Source organism: Aspergillus aculeatus (assembly GCF_001890905.1).
Source record: "Aspergillus aculeatus ATCC 16872 unplaced genomic scaffold ASPACscaffold_21, whole genome shotgun sequence".
NCBI classification, from domain to species: domain Eukaryota; kingdom Fungi; phylum Ascomycota; class Eurotiomycetes; order Eurotiales; family Aspergillaceae; genus Aspergillus; species Aspergillus aculeatus.
In genome coordinates this window covers 20,400-36,581 of record NW_017962996.1, presented here as the reverse complement: position 1 = coordinate 36,581, position 16,182 = coordinate 20,400, and the positions used below count along the sequence as shown (strand labels likewise).

The 16,182-nt window shown below is 55.1% G+C and overlaps 6 protein-coding genes and 1 non-coding gene across 7 annotated transcripts; 5 read left to right on the top strand and 2 right to left on the bottom strand.

Annotated features, from left to right (window-relative positions):
• Positions 1 to 1,104: 1,104 nt before the first annotated feature.
• On the top strand, positions 1,105 to 1,973 carry ASPACDRAFT_55248 (A4/G1 family peptidase; the record flags this gene model as incomplete). The annotated part of the gene is made up of 2 exons (XM_020202973.1): positions 1,105 to 1,711; positions 1,777 to 1,973. 2 exons carry the CDS (start codon positions 1,105 to 1,107, stop codon positions 1,971 to 1,973), a joined length of 804 nt encoding a protein of 267 aa, XP_020051527.1.
• Positions 1,974 to 3,039: 1,066 nt separating this feature from the next.
• Positions 3,040 to 4,254, top strand: ASPACDRAFT_36783 (uncharacterized protein; the record flags this gene model as incomplete). The annotated part of the gene is made up of 1 exon (XM_020200245.1): positions 3,040 to 4,254. The coding sequence occupies one exon, from the start codon at positions 3,040 to 3,042 to the stop codon at positions 4,252 to 4,254; it is 1,215 nt and encodes a 404-aa protein (XP_020051526.1).
• An 848-nt stretch (positions 4,255 to 5,102) lies between these two features.
• On the top strand, positions 5,103 to 7,382 carry ASPACDRAFT_36660 (catalase/peroxidase; the record flags this gene model as incomplete). The annotated part of the gene is made up of 1 exon (XM_020200231.1): positions 5,103 to 7,382. One exon carries the CDS (start codon positions 5,103 to 5,105, stop codon positions 7,380 to 7,382), a length of 2,280 nt encoding a protein of 759 aa, XP_020051525.1.
• A 1,173-nt stretch (positions 7,383 to 8,555) lies between these two features.
• Positions 8,556 to 11,170, top strand: ASPACDRAFT_64470 (SLC26/SulP family anion transporter; the record flags this gene model as incomplete). Its single annotated transcript, XM_020204002.1, has 3 exons — positions 8,556 to 8,826; positions 8,886 to 9,031; positions 9,098 to 11,170. 3 exons carry the CDS (start codon positions 8,556 to 8,558, stop codon positions 11,168 to 11,170), a joined length of 2,490 nt encoding a protein of 829 aa, XP_020051524.1.
• A 66-nt stretch (positions 11,171 to 11,236) lies between these two features.
• On the bottom strand, positions 11,237 to 13,370 carry ASPACDRAFT_1883562 (uncharacterized protein; the record flags this gene model as incomplete). The annotated part of the gene is made up of 5 exons (XM_020198336.1): positions 12,586 to 13,370; positions 12,297 to 12,511; positions 12,045 to 12,221; positions 11,437 to 11,981; positions 11,237 to 11,275 (listed from the first exon to the last, which is right to left on the bottom strand). The coding sequence occupies exons 1-5, from the start codon at positions 12,990 to 12,992 to the stop codon at positions 11,237 to 11,239; spliced, it is 1,383 nt and encodes a 460-aa protein (XP_020051523.1). The 5' UTR covers positions 12,993 to 13,370.
• ASPACDRAFT_t301 lies at positions 13,363 to 13,435 on the bottom strand. Its single transcript has one exon. It is a non-coding gene; the product is annotated as a tRNA-Lys (tRNA).
• A 564-nt stretch (positions 13,436 to 13,999) lies between these two features.
• ASPACDRAFT_36704 (uncharacterized protein) lies at positions 14,000 to 15,726 on the top strand (the record flags this gene model as incomplete). Its single annotated transcript, XM_020200234.1, has 4 exons — positions 14,000 to 14,125; positions 14,189 to 15,312; positions 15,382 to 15,490; positions 15,544 to 15,726. The coding sequence occupies 4 exons, from the start codon at positions 14,000 to 14,002 to the stop codon at positions 15,724 to 15,726; spliced, it is 1,542 nt and encodes a 513-aa protein (XP_020051522.1).
• Between the last annotated feature and the right edge of the window lie 456 nt (positions 15,727 to 16,182).

Sequence of the window (16,182 nt, the reverse complement as noted above, 5' to 3'; positions counted from 1 at the left end):
GCCGTGGTAGTAGTTAAAGTTAAGGTTATATAGATAGATAAGTGATGGTTGGTAGTCGTGGTGGTGGTGGTGGTGGTTGTTGTTGTTTGTACTGTTTAACTTATTGGACCTATTGGAATTGTTTGTACTGTTTGAGCTATTTGAGTTGTTTATCGGGCGGGATTGTTCCAGGGTCACGGGATTAATGCACGGGAAAGCTGACTCATCTGCTTGCCCTCTGCATAACTACCTCTTTCATAATCCAACCCAATGCTGCAAGCTTCCTCATCAACTCATCCGGTATATGAAATCACGCAACTGCGTTAACAACCATTGCGACCATTGCACCCCGCACGCTTATATTAATCCTGCAGGCACTTTATCTGCAGGAGCCGGTGGATGGCACCCTGTACTCCGCCCCTAAAATATTGGCAAATATTGGCTTCAATGCCCCCCGGGTTGGCACGCCATTGCCAAGGTGTTCAGCACCGACCGGGTCACCAACGGGCTGCAATGCTTTTCTACATCTCTCATCTTCATGTCCTCAGAACCAGCTTGCGACAGAGTTGGAACTCCGCGTATAGTCCCTTGGTCGAACGGAGACATGGCGAGTACGCCGTTGAGATGCGCAAGCATCATTTTCAGGGACGTCGGGGTCAAACCTCGCGTCAATGGCGCAATGGATGTGGTGATGATGTTGAAGGAGATGAAGTGCGCCAAAATCTGCGCTAGGGCGAGTGCCAAGACCCTGCATGGACAGTCTTCACAGTCTTCAGCCTGCAGGACTCTTCAGGGCACCGCTGGTCCACCGGAGTCCGATGCATGTCGACATCTTCTCCCGCATCGTTGCGATCACGAATGTTCTCAACTTCTACTCAAGGCTCATCGTGCGATGGCCAGGATACAATGAGGTGAAATGATGCGATGAGGGTGTCTCCGAGGATGAGCGTGAGGATGGAGGATGGAGGGCTCGTTCTGAGAAGCATAAATACTTCGTGAATTGCCCTCCCCAATGCTTTTCCTCCATCATCATCAGCCAGCTCTCTGCTCCATCGCGAATATCTCTAGCTTCAATACTCCAACTTCTTCAATTGCTCACTTCAAGTCACTATCCAATCCATCAAAATGAAGTTCACCGCCGCTATTGCTGCTAGCATCCTCGCTGGTACCGTTGCTGCCATCCCCAACCGCGGTCTCGAAGCTCGTGTCAAGGCTCGCGCTTCTGGCACTCGCGGCTCTCGCCCTCTCGAGGCTGTCAACCGCCCCGCGACGGTCAAGAACCAGACCAACGTGGAGTACAGCTCAAACTGGTCTGGTGCCGTCCTGGAGAGCCCCCCCTCAGCTTCTGCGACCTACACGGCTGTGACTGGTACCTTTACTGTCCCCGAACCCACCGGCACCGGTAGCGGCGCTGCCTCCGCCTGGGTGGGCATTGACGGTGACACCTACGGCAACGCCATTCTTCAGACCGGTATCGACTTCACCCTCACCAATGGCCGCGCTTCCTATGATGCCTGGTACGAGTGGTATCCCGACTACGCCTACGACTTCAGCGGCAGCATCGACATCTCTGCCGGTGATGTGATCGTCGCCATCGTTGAGTCGTCCTCTTCTACCAGCGGGACTGCTATCATTGAGAACAAGAGCACTGGCCAGACTGTGACCAAGAAGCTGTCTGCTCCTTACTCCAGTGCCAAGCTCGGTGGTCAGAATGCTGAGTGGATCGTGGAAGGTAAGTCTGTGTCGGAGTGGTAATTTGACTAGCATCATTATCGCCTGTACTAATCCTGTGTACAGACTTCGAGGAGAATGGCTCCCTGGTTAACTTGGTCGACTTCGGCACCGTGACCTTCACCGGCGCCGTTGCCCAGGCTGCTGGCGGCGAGAGCGTCGGCCTCGATGACGCCACCGTCATTGAGATTGAGCAGTCCGGCAAGGTCGTGACTGATGTCACTATTAACAGCGACTCCTCGGTTACTATCTCCTACGTCTAAGTCATCTCAGTGACTTTCGTTGATGGAGCACATGGCAGGAGGTGAACCTGGATGTGCGAGCGCAGTTTGCGGAGGACATGGGCAGCAGGTTCTGCAGTGCTGGGGATGGTGAAGCGGGTTTCAAGAAAGGCAACTGGTGGCTCTTTAGATATGGGCGTGGCGGCTTCCGTCCGCAAGTGTATCTTTGCAGGTCAATATGAGACACGATAGCTTCCTGATTGTTGCGCATGTAAATTTGTTGCCCTAGTAGTGCTGATGGTCAGTAAGTTCACGACTGTAGGAGGAATTCTTATGGGAGAGCCATACATAAAGAAGCTGGACCTTGTTGTTGCTATAATTGGAGGTGGTAAAGGCCCCTGCGGCGGGAGTAGCCGCGGTCACCAAGACTGCAAGACTGAAGATACATATGTGTGGTACCTCACTACATTTTCATTTGTTACGGTGATCTATAATGCGACGACCCTTGCAAGGGGTCTGCCTCTCGACAGCTGGCAACGAATCGCCCACTACCAAGCAATCCATCCACAAACAACTCAGAGGGGGAGTGCCCTCAACAGCCACGACCGTCATACCCGACTAAATTATGCTACACTTCCTTCACATGGGGTAATGTCGAAATCCCTGGACGGGAATGGGTCCGTGCGTCAGGTACAGACTCCCCCAACCAGGAAATGCTCGTCTCGTCTATTGTTCCCGGCTATGAAGCATGACGTGGGCGTAAAAACAGCGAGGATGAAGGAATGATTACGTCGTGGGCACCGGGTCGCTGGGCCGGAGCCGGATCGGGTCTTGGCCAGATTGAAATGGTCCCAATGCGGTTTAGCGCACGATGACTCTGGGCGTGCGTCATCTTGACGGGGTCTTGACGGGTGCGGAATGGCTGCATTCCCCCCAGTAATTTATAGTCCGAGGAATCTCCCCCCGGTTGCGGTGTTCACTCAGTCCATTATAAAAACACGAATCTATCCAGCATCAACCATCAATTAACTTCCATATCCTCAACTGTCTGCTCTCACCCTTCTTCCCACAACATATTCTCTCACACATTCCCTCACAACCACCCATCATGATGAACCGCACACCCAGAGTCGCGACCCGCTGCCTCAGACAGCAACGCACCAACCCCCTGAAGAACCGTTACTTCAACGCCCGCTTCCAGTCCTCTTCCGCAGAATCTAGCTCCAGCGGTAGCAGCAGCAGCAACCCCGCCCTGGTTGGCGGTCTGGCTGGTGGTGCGGTCACTCTCGTGGCCGGATATGCCTGGTACCACTTCTCCGGCGCCCGCACGGTGGTCAAGACAGTCAAGCAGACCCAGCACTACGCCGACCAGGTGAAGCAGGGAATCGTTCAGAATGTACCCGAGCCCGACAGGGCCTTCGACTGGCTCCGCGACACCGTGAAGAGCTACGCCGGCTTCATCCCGGGAGCGCGCAAGTACATCGATACCGCATTCGACGACCTCGAGAAGATCAAGCAGAAGCATGGCAGCGAGTTCGACGCGATCGTTCGCGACGCCTACTCGGAGATCAAGGCCGTGACCAAGAAGGGCGGCTCCAATGCGGATACCGCCTTCGAAGCCCTGCGCGTGCTGCAGAAACACCTCGGTCGCTTGGCCGAGCTGTCCGGTGACGCGGCGGAGGATATCCTCGACAACCACCCCTGGCTGCAGGAGAAGGTCGGTGGCAGCTGGGACCAGCTGAAGCAGATGGGCGACGCGTACGGCCCGCAGGCCAAGGAGGAGGTCAACAAGACCTGGGAGCAGGTCTCCAGCATTGCCAAGGAGGGATTCAGCGTGCAGTCGGCGGAGAAGGTGCGCCAATTGGTCCAGGAGAAAAAGGAGAAGCTGCAGAAGCTTGGCGATGAGGCGTGGCAGAAGGGCCTCGAGGAGAGCAAGCAGTACCTGGAGAAGAACCCCCAGCTGAAGGAGCTGGTGGAGAACAACGCCGATGCGCTGAAGCAGGGCAACTTCGGCGAGCTGTGGGGTCTGGTCAAGGACTCGGCCTCCTCCGGCAAGACGGAGCAGGTGGAGAAGTTCGTCAAGGACAAGGTCGATCAGGCCAAGAACAGCAGCTCCTTCGACCTGGACAAGTGGACTAAGATGGTCCCTGGCGGATCGGACATCCTGAACCAGCTGCAGTCGCTGCGCACGGTGGGCGAGAAGAAGGGCAAGGAGGCGGAGGGAGTGCTCAAGGAGACGGTCGAGGAGCTGCAGCAGGTGTTGAAGAAGCGAAAGGACCAGATCGAGAAGCTGGCGAGTGAGGCCAAAGAGGAGAGCAAGTAGAGGGGTTCGAGATGTTTAGGTGAGCGGGAGCATCACCCGGTGTATTTTAGAGTTATGTGTATCATATACCCACCCAATGCCATATCTTATGATTCATGATTGTGCCTTGAGTAGTCTAGAGTAGTGTAATTAGTAACCACTCCGCCTATCTGATCTGATCTGATCTGATCTGATATAATCCAGTACCATACCTCAGGTTTATACCGCATGTATCCCACTCAGTCTGGACAGGGATTCTCACTCAGCGGGATGACTAACCACGGATTAGTCAAGGGGAGTCTGGGCCCTTTGGTGTTACGAAGCCAGTGGCCCATCAGCCACTTAGGGCTGGCCAGTTGGCCGAGGGAATCCATGGTTTGCGGGGTCAAATCAGGTCAGCAGACGGCCTATTCCCTCCACAGTGAGCAGTGATGATGTCGACAACCAGTGGTGAAATGAGGATTATTCACCACAGTCACCATATCCGCCGTCAATGCCGATGATCCCCCGCTTTCTGCTTAAATCCCCACCACGTGTCTGGCCCTTTGTGGTCAGTCAGCAAATGAAGGGCGAGGCAGTTGTCCATTACTCATGCCGTCTTGGCCAGCCGGGCTGTCTTACCCAGCCTGCATTCACTGGGAGGGTATAAGTACAGGTATACAGTGCGGGGCCGGGTTTCTTCCCCTCTTTTCTGATTTCTATTCCTCCTTCCTCTCATCTTCATCTCCATCTCCATCTTCATCTTGAGTATCATCCTTTTTCTTGATCATCATCACCACCATCATTGCATTATTGCATTCCAGCATCCTCCTCCTCAGATCTCTGACTGAGCAACTTCTTCCCTCTCAAATACCCTAACACCCACCATCATGGGCGAGTCCAAGTGTCCCTACAAGGCCCAGGCCAATGTGGCCGGCGGGGGCACGCGTAACACCGACTGGTGGCCCGAGCAGCTGAAGCTCAACATCCTCCGCCAGCACACCTCCACCACCAACCCATTGAAGGCCGACTTTGATTATGCTGCTGCCTTCCAGAGCCTGGATTACTTCGCTCTCAAGAAAGACCTCCATGCCCTGATGACCGACTCCCAGGACTGGTGGCCTGCCGACTTCGGCCACTACGGGGGTCTCTTCATCCGCATGGCCTGGCACAGTGCTGGCACTTATCGGGTCTTTGACGGCCGTGGCGGTGGAGGGCAGGGTCAGCAGCGGTTTGCCCCCCTCAACAGCTGGCCCGACAACGTGAGTCTAGACAAGGCTCGTCGGCTCCTGTGGCCGATCAAGCAGAAGTACGGCGACAAGATCTCCTGGGCCGATTTGCTGCTGCTGACGGGCAATGTGGCCCTCGAGTCCATGGGCTTCAAGACCTTTGGGTTCTCGGGTGGCCGCCCGGACACCTTCGAGGCCGATGAGTCGGTCTATTGGGGTGGGGAGACAACCTGGCTGGGCAACGATGTCCGGTACTCCGATGGCAAGCCCGGTGTGGCGGCGGAGGGAGTGGTCGACAGCGATCAATCCCCCCACCGCGACATTCACAAGCGAGACCTGGAGAAGCCCTTGGCGTCGGCGCACATGGGTCTCATCTATGTCAACCCCGAAGGTCCGGATGGCAATCCCGACCCCGTGGCTGCGGCTCGGGACATCCGCGTCACCTTCAGTCGCATGGGAATGAACGACGAAGAGACGGTCGCCCTCATCGCTGGCGGCCACAGCTTCGGCAAGACCCACGGGGCTGCCCCGTCCAGCAATGTAGAGGCAGAGCCTGAAGGCGCGGGCCTTGAGTCGCAGGGACTCGGCTGGAAGAACAACCACCAGTCCGGCAAAGGCCCCGACACCATCACCAGTGGCCTGGAGGTGATCTGGACCAAGACTCCCACCAAGTGGAGCAACGACTACCTGGAGTATCTGTTCCGCTATGACTGGGAGCTCACCAAGAGTCCCGCAGGGGCTCACCAGTATGTGGCCAAGGACTCCGAGGCCATTATCCCGGACGCCTACGATTCCTCCAAGCGCCACCGGCCGACTATGCTCACCACCGATCTCTCCCTCCGCTATGACCCTACCTACGAGAAGATCTCGCGTCGTTTCCTCGAGAACCCCGATCAGCTGGCCGATGCCTTCTCCCGCGCCTGGTTCAAGCTTCTCCACCGCGACATGGGCCCCCGCACTCGGTACATCGGACCTGAGGTCCCCACCGAGGAGTTGATCTGGCAGGATCCCATCCCTGCCGTCAACCATCCTCTCATTGATGCCAACGATATCGCCTCCCTCAAGCGCACCATCCTGGAGAAGAGTGGCGTCGACCGGTCGAAGCTGGTGTCGACGGCGTGGGCGTCCGCCTCGACCTTCCGGGCCAGCGACAAGCGCGGCGGTGCCAACGGCGCCCGCATTCGCCTGCAGCCCCAGCGGGATTGGGAGGTGAACCGTCAGCCCGGGTTGCAGGAGACCCTGACCGCTCTAGAATCCATTCAGAAGGAGTTCAACGGCTCTGCTTCCAACGGAAAGAAGGTCTCCCTGGCCGATCTGATCGTGCTGGCTGGCAGTGCGGCTGTCGAGCAGGCGGCTCGTGAGGCTGGCCACAACATCCAAGTCCCCTTCATCCCCGGTCGGGCGGATGCCTCGCAGGAGCAGACTGACGTCGAATCTTTCAGTCATCTGGAGCCGGTGGCCGATGGCTTTCGCAACTACGGTCGCTCGACCCCTCGCGTGCGCACGGAGCAGTTCCTCGTGGACAGGGCTCATCTCCTCAGTCTGTCTGCGCCGGAACTGGCCGTCCTGGTCGGGGGTCTGCGCGTGCTGAACGCGAACTACGATGGATCGTCTCACGGGGTCTTCACCTCCCGACCGGGGCAGTTGACGAACGACTTCTTCGTCAATCTGTTGGATATGAGCACGGACTGGAAGGCGACCGATGCCAGTCGGGAATTGTACGAGGGCACAGACCGTAAGACCGGCCAGCGCAAGTGGACGGCCACGCGCGCGGACCTGGTCTTCGGCTCGCATGCCGAGCTGCGGGCGATCGCCGAAGTTTATGGGAGTGTCGATGGTCCAGCTCGATTTGTCAAGGACTTTGTGGCCGCTTGGGACAAGGTCATGAACCTGGATCGGTTTGACCTCAAGAAGCAGACGATTGTGTCCTCTCGATTGTAGTTCTGCCGGAGCACGGCTAGTCTGTTCGGAATGAGTCCACGTAATGAAATTAGCTTACCATGTTACTTTGTGATTTGTGTTGTTGGTTGTAGTAGTCTTAGCAAAATTGATGGATTGAAGCATGACTGAAGCATGGTTCTGTAGCGAACTCGGTAGCTTTGCCTCTCAACTTCCCGGGGGCCGAAGTCAGGGGCCATGCACTGCGGATCTTCGTATCGGATACTGAAATGGTTGATTTACTCTTGAGCAGCCGGATACCTATGTTAAGGAAGGATATTTGAGAGCTATTGCAGTTGAGCACAAGATGGACACCTGAAAACACGAGCGTGACGACGACCAGACTAACCCGACTACCTAGTCTACAAGCATTCTGGTATGGGTCGGGATCGGGCCCGTCAGTCCAGTCAAAACACAATAGTTTCCCCATCAGGCCGACCCAGTTTAGGCAGCAATCAAAACCCGCGGTGTGAGTGGTCTGATGCTGTGTGGTTCAGGGGGGGAAGAAATGGAGTCAGCCCTACTGCGGGTGGGTCAGCCCTATCTATCTCACCCAGCCCCGTTCTCCATCTCCAATCCCCCATCCTCCATCACCCATTTCACTCTGCTTGAGAGTCAGCCAGGCCATGAATACAACGAGCGTGATGATCATACTCTGAATAGACCAAGATACCAAGGTAAAACATGCAAAGGTTGAATGTACTGAGCCACTGAGCTAGAATGACCACCTAGTGGACGTAACAACCTAAAACATTGACGGACTGAATGCCACCCTGCTACGACCCACGCCACACGCCACCAGAACACGGGAGAGTATTCTCTACGGCAGCCATTCATGGAAAGGCCGGAAAGGTCTCGTAGAGATTACAACATTCTCCCACGAGAATCGAAGTCGGAAGCCCAATTGTACTCGACGTCCCGTCGCTGGGCTACTCCAAGAATGGCCAGAGTGAAGCCCTGGCACTGGGAGCAGGTTGCGAAGACCCTGGTAGGGCTGGCCAGCAGACCAAATGAGCATTGAGGAGCTAAAATCACGACATCGCGCCCCATAATGCTGCCACTACCGGATGCAGGTCGATATACTCCGTAGTTATATGCCACACCACCCGCCGCACCATGACCACCGCCCGGCCAAATATTTCTCTGTGCAGCTCACCCACCTGCTAGCCTTGGATCATGTTGAGCAAGATAGGCCGTCTCGCAGCCAAACTGCTGGGGATTGAACTTACCCCCTCTGATCCAATCCCTACCACCCACAAGCCCGGTGCCCGCGACGCATACGAACATGTCGACTACTATCTCGAGCCTGAGCCTACCCTCGGCGACTGGGTGCGAGAACATACCCCCTCTGGGCGGGCCGTCCGCCACTACTTCTATCACATGTTTCCCTTTTGGCAATGGATTTGGTCATATAATATGCAGTGGTTCATTGGGGACATGATTGCCGGTAAGTGCAGCTCATGGCCTAGCACAAAGATCGGAAAGGCTGACTGATGGTGGTTCCAGGTATCACTGTCGGTGCGGTGGTGATTCCCCAAGGCATGGCCTATGCCATCTTGGCTAAGCTGCCGGCGGAATACGGACTCTACTCCTCCTTCATGGGGGTTCTAATCTATTGGTTCTTCGCCACTTCCAAAGATATCACCATCGGGGTAAGTACTCGCTCTCAAATGCCATGCACACCCAAGGACCGACCAACTTATCCTCTACTCTCTTAGCCGGTGGCAGTCATGTCTACTCTCGTCGGGACCATTATCATCGACACGCAAGAGAAATACCCCGACATCGAAGCGACCACGATCGCCGGAGCTCTAGCCATTGTGTGTGGTGCCATCGTCACCTTTCTGGGACTGACTCGTCTGGGGTTCATCGTCGATTTCATTCCGCTGCCGGCCATCACAGCGTTCATGACCGGCTCCGCGATCAACGTGTGTGCTGGACAGATTAAGACTGTTCTCGGTGAGACTGCCAGCTTCTCGACTCGGGGAGCGACATACAAGGTCATCATTGATACCTTGCGCTATCTCCCGACCTCCCAAATGGACGCCGCCATGGGCCTGACTGCCTTGGCTATGCTGTATGGCATCCGGTCGGCCTGCAATTACGGCTCCCGCAAATACCCTCACAAGGCGAAAGTCTTCTTCTTCCTCTCCACTCTGCGCACCGTCTTTGTCATCTTGTTCTACACGATGATCAGTGCGGCGGTCAACCTGCACCGTCGCCACAACCCTGCTTTCAAGCTGCTGGGCAAGGTGCCGTACGGCTTTCAGCACGCTGGAGTCCCCAAAATCAGCGTGGATATCATTCGAACCTTTGCACACGAGCTGCCAGCCGCGGTGATCGTCTTGGTGATTGAGCATATTGCTATTTCCAAATCATTCGGTCGCGTCAACAACTATACCATCGATCCGTCGCAAGAGTTCATCGCCATCGGAATTGCGAACCTGCTGGGACCATTCCTCGGGGGGTATCCCGCCACCGGCTCCTTCTCACGCACGGCCATCAAGGCTAAAGCCGGGGTGCGCACGCCTCTAGCGGGTGTGATCACTGCTGTGGTGGTTCTGCTGGCGATCTATGCCTTGCCGGCTCTGTTCTTCTTCATCCCATCATCTTCTCTCTCCGCGGTGATTGTACATGCAGTGGGAGACCTTATCGCCCCGCCGAGCACCATCTACAGATTCTGGCAGGTTGCCCCGTTGGACGCGATCATCTGCCTGGTGGGGATAGTGGTCATCATTTTCTCGACCATCGAGATCGGGATCTACTGTACGATCTGCATGTCCCTGGCGGTTCTACTCTTCCGCATCGCCAAAGCGCGCGGGCAGTTCCTCGGGCAGGTGCAAATCCACTCCGTTATCGGAGATCATCTGTTGGATGACTCCAGCACGATCGACCTGACGAAGAATGATTACACTCAATCTGCTCCACGATCGCTCTACCTCCCGATCTCCCACGCGGATGGCTCCAACCCGGCGATTCAGCTGGTTCAGCCCACGCCCGGGGTGTTCATCTACCGTCTCTCGGACGGGTTCAACTACCCCAATGCCAATCATTACACCGACCACCTCGTCCAGCACATCTTCGATCACACCCGACGGACCGATCCTGCGAGCTATGCTAAGCCTGGGGACCGGCCGTGGAACGACCCCGGGCCCCGCGCGAGGAAAAATGTGGAAAGGTCGACCATGGAGGACTCGTCTGCCTCTCAGCCCATACTTCGAGCCATCATTCTTGACTTCTCTGCGGTCAACAATGTCGATATCAGTGCCATCCAGAACCTGATCGACGTCCGCAAACAGCTGGATCGGTATGCCGCTCCCAACCTGGTGCAGTGGCATTTCGCGCATGTCAACAACAAATGGTCGAAGCGTGCTTTGGTGGCTGCTGGTTTTGGGCGACCTCTGCCGTCGGAGTCCCCACAAGGTAGGGTGGTAGATCTGGCGGAGTGGGATGAGGGCCAGGTGGATGGGACAACGCTTCGACCAAACGACGCCGAGTCTCAAGCCAGTGGCAAGGGCTGGATTGAAAAGCAAGGCATGCAAACAACAACGACGACGACGACGCAGGCCGCACTGGATGAGTCGGATGTGTCCTCGGATATTGAGAATGTCATCCCGACGATGCATCAAGTGCCACACACGGGTGAGACTGTGTTGGAAGGCCCCCGGCGACGCATCGCCATGGTGGGTGGTGTGAATAGGCCGCATTTTCATGCCGATCTGCCGGGGGCTTTGGCGGCGGTCAATAAGAGCTTGGAAGAGGAGGTGGGGACGTCAAGTTCTAAACTGTAGGTTAGGCAACGCTACGTACTGAGAATAAGCGATGGATCCACTCAGCACAACTTCAGCCCGTTGCATTCATGTTACTCGTAGCAGATATTCCAGCTCTCTATCTACCTACGGGCGCAAAGCTCATATAATTCATCCAGCATCGACGATGCCCTCTATACGTCCACCTCCGCCGGTCGCACGACGACTGAATCATCTCCTATCTTGTTCGGGCTTCCCTCACGTGAGGTCCTCCGCTCATCGATGAGAGGAGGTTCCCTCATCGTCACGCCAATTCTCCCTCTTGCCAGGTCTCGTTTCTCCAGATAAGCAATCAGTCCAATAAATGGGATGGTCAACGCCCCCGTTACCAAACTCGCGATATACCCTTTGTGGAAGTTGGGCGCATCGGTGGCCGGGAAGAAGATCAACGGCCACCAAGTGACAAAGGCAAAGTCGAACGAGTTCATAAATCCGGTGGTGATGGCCCGCAGCTGGAGGTCATGGGCTGTCACGTCGGCCATCCAGGAGTACCAGATTGCTTGGGGGGCATAGGTGGTGCCGATCAGGTAGAAGGCCACGAAGTACCCTGCGTCGGTGGAGGGGTTGGAGACGAGGATGGAGGAGCCGATGACGAAGGTGAAGCCGATGGCGAGCGAGACCTGCCAGCGTGACTGCAGTCGGTCGGAGATGATGGCGTAGAGTACGGTGCCGAAGATGGCGGCAGCATAAATTCCGGTGGGATAGTTGTTCTGTTGGATGGTCGAGTAGCCCCTTGAAGCCATCCAGTAGGGCATCACATTGTTTGACACCTCTTGCACCGATAGGGAGTACACTGTCCGATCATCAGGGGTCTGAGTGGCCCGAAGGAAGACACCTGGGGCAAGGGGCAACATACGCATGAAGATGAACGGCAACAGCCAGAACTGCCAGCTGAGCAAGACACGCTTGAAGACTGTGGCATCCCAGGATTGCTTGCGCACAACGCCTAGTCGAGTCACCGCGTGTTCTTTCTGCTCCTCGGTGAGATACCAGGCGGATCGGTGGGATGGCAGGTCGGGAATGAACACCCAGCCTGGACACATGAAATGTTAGTTCTTCAATGGTCTTCAATGGCCTTCAAACAGGTGGTGACAATGCCCAAACCCACCAAAGAGTGCAACTGGGACGGTCATCACGGAGACAATGATGAAGATCCATTTCCAGGCTGGCAAACCCCCTTTGCCCGCCAGTGCCGCCAACAGACCAGCCTGGATCCATCCCCCAGCCATCGTGCCGATATGGCCAAACACACAGAAGACTGCTGCCCGCATTCCGAGCTCGGACTTCTGATACCATGAGCCGAGAATGAACTGGGCTCCTACACTGGTCCCAGGGTCAGTATCAGCACATCCAACTTCATGCCCTAATCCTGGAGTCAAAACTGGAGGCGGACATACTAGGCAATAGCCGAGAAGCCTCCTTCAATCGCATTCAGCAAGATGACCTGCCAGGCCCGCGTCATCTTGTAGGTGATCAAGGTCAAGACGCTCCAGGTCACATTGGCGGTGACAAACACGTATTTGGGGCGGGCAATGGTCAATAAGCTGGTGCCGGGCATCTGGCACACGGCATACACCACCAAATAGGCGGTGTTCATGTAATTGTACTCCTTGCCCTGGAAGCCGAGGGCCTCTTTCATCCCGCTGATATAGGCGGACGAATAGCTGGATCGGGTGACGCCAAAGAGAAACCAGATCAACGAGAAGTAGGGCAATAAGGTAATGTCCAGTTTTGCCAGCAGAGCGCGAGTCTTGGGCTCTGACCCCCACAGTCGGATCGCCAGCCAACTGCGAAGCGAGGCCATGATGCTTCTACAGAAGGATGTGTGCACTGTTCGATTGTTCAAGGGTGGTGGTGAATGGAGCAAGCCGCGGGAAAGGCTTATCTCGACCTATATAAGTTAACGGTCGCAAAAGAGAAAGGCTTGGATAATCAGCATTACACAAGCGGGTGGCTGTCACACGCCATCTTGTGAATGGTATTTTGCTCTCGCATCCGTGAAAAGAAGAGGGGAAGAAGCCAAGTCTTATTGGTCATGGCGAAAACTCCTTGCAGATGGTGAAATCGGCCACAGCTGATAAGCATGATGCCGTTGAAGCGGTGGCTGAGTAATTATGCCGCTTTTGTGCTTCAGTACCGGCATGTAACATGCAAAAAAAGAAGCAAAAAGTGAAAGCCCAACGCGGGGGTTGAACCCGCAACCTTGAGATTAAGAGTCTCACGCTCTGCCGATTGAGCTAGCCGGGCTGGTTGGTGACTGATGTGCCTTTGTTCAAACATAACGCTGTGGCAATGTAATAATGAACCTTTGCAGCCTGTGTCGTCAATGGCCGAAGGAGGCTCGGGTGCTGGCATGATATTTCTAGCTCGGAAAGCCCGCGGATTCAGCTCTAAGAGTCTAGGTCAATAGGCAATCAGACCAAGAGGCTAGTCAGAGCATTGCATGCAATGAGCTATCCACACGTGTTTTTCCCATATATATGTTAGGCAAGATCCGCCGGTCCATGCTCATCAGAGCACAACCCCATCCCATCCACCTAATGGCCATCGTCAAGACAGATCCAGATTCTTCTACTCGAGACATCCGAGCTTCAGATAGAAGCATGTTCACAATCCCTCTGCCGATAGCGCGCCGCCATATCTCCTTAGAGATGAAATAGACCCGCCGGCCTGAAACAGGACCCTTGGCTCGGGAGCCGCGGACTGCGAAGGGGAAGAATGACTGAACACCACCACAACAGTTTGTCTTTGTCCATTCGCCTTGTCACCATCTTTTTGAATCACAATCTTTCTGCTACTTACTCAGACAAGATGTCTCCTACTGCTCCAAAAAATGTCAATCTTCCCCACGACATCGAGTATATTATCACTCCACCACCCCAGCCCTCGGCCTTCACCGCCGACGACCACCACGACGGTGGAGTTGCCCTAACCACGGTCAGTCTTCTAAATCACTACTGTATCTTAAATGATAATGCATGCTAATAGACCCATGATCAGTCCCGAGCGATTCACAACCCTCCGCTACCGGTCGACGGACCCGGCAATGAATCCTTCTCCAATCTCTGGTTGCTCAGTGCTCTGGTGGGAATTCCCGCGCTCCTGACATGGACAATCGGTGGAGGCATGAAGACCGGAGTATGCCTTGGTCTGGTTACTCTATTCCCTATGCTCATTGCCTACTGGACCTGGGCCTCGAGCTGCAGCCCTCCTACCAACACCAAAGTCAAATTACCCGGTCGGCCCATCGAACAATATGTCACCTTCAAAAACGAGGCGGATCGGGCCAGATGGCACGGTCGGAACAAAGTGCCCCTGCAAACCTTCTGCGAGATGTACCTCGACGGGGAGGTCGATTTCAATGGCGATTGTCTAGATGTCATGGAGTACCGCCACGACTGGGCCAATTTTCGGTTTACCTGGGAGCTGTTCAAGTATATCCTCCTGACCTTCGCCAGAGACGTCCTTTTCCACACCAAGTCGCAGGATGAGGAACAAATTCGGCCCAACTACGACCGAGGGAATGATCACTACGCCTGGTTCCTCGGCCCCCGGATGGTCTACACTTCGGGAATCATCTCCGATCCAGAAAGAGAGGAAACTCTGGAGGAAATGCAGGATAACAAGATGGCGATTGTCTGCGAGAAACTCGGCCTCAAAGAAGGGGAGACAATGCTCGATATCGGTTGTGGCTGGGGAACACTAGCCAAATTTGCGAGTCTCAACTACGGGGCCAAAGTCACCGGTCTCACCATTGCGCAGCACCAGACAGCTTGGGGGAATGAGGCACTCCGGGCAGCCGGGGTTCCCGAGGCACAGAGTCGGATTCTTTGCATGGACTATCGCGATATTCCCCGGATCCAGTACGACAAAATCACCCAGATCGAAATGGGCGAGCATGTCGGCGTTCGCAAGCTATCCACCTTCTTCCGTCAGTGTTACGACCTGCTCAAGGATGACGGGGCCATGTATGTTCAGCTCTCGGGTCTGCGACAGGCGTGGCAGTATGAGGATTTCATTTGGGGCCTGTATCTGAACAAGTACATTTTCCGCGGTGCCGATGCCTCGACTCCGTTGTGGTATTACGTCCTGGCCATGGAGCGGGCAGGCTTCGAGGTCAAAAGGTGAGTGTGCTTCTCCGTACTCGACTCGAACATTGGTGTGGCATCGGAGTTAACCACTCGTAATTACAGTATTGATACCGTTGGGGTCCACTACTCCGGCACTCTCTGGAGGTGGTATCGAAACTGGATTGGAAACGCTGAAACCATCAAGGCCACATATGGTCAGCGATGGTTTAGAGTACGTTTTTCATCCTGCTTAAAGGCATGAATGTGGATCTAATGATACTATAGATATGGAAACTGTTCCTGGCTTGGTCGGTCATTGCTTCTCGCCAGGGCAGCGCCACTTGCTACCAATTCGTGGTGGTGAAGAACCTCAACTCGACCCCCCGCATCAACGGAGTCTCGTCCCAGTATGGATTATCGGCTGCACTGGCTGCCAGCAGAGCCGCGGGCAAGTCGAGACTACCATGAAGGATATGTCAACTCTGAACATCGTGGGTGAGGGGTGGTGGTAGAGGTAGTAGATGGTGAAAAGGTGTAACACATGCTCCGCTTGACAAAATATATATGATGCTGCGGACTACTAAATTTCTCGAATGCGACGACGCCACCACGCCGATCTGATGGTGGCAATGAGCAGCTCACGAGTGTATATAAAGAGAATAGCCACCGGGTTGCTGTAACCTGACTCCTCAAGGTCAGCAATGGCCTATGGAAGATTGAAAGTACCAATCACTTGTGGCCGCCGAGAAAGCCAAGCAGCGATTGGGCCACACGTGACCATATTTTGGAGTCTTATCTAATATTATCGGATAAGCTTATCTTATCTACGGTCGGCAAGTCTTCATTCAATTGCATTTCAAGATCATTAGATCGTGAGGCCATTCAGGCCCATCGACATCGCAACCGAATCGAGTCCGCCGTGAG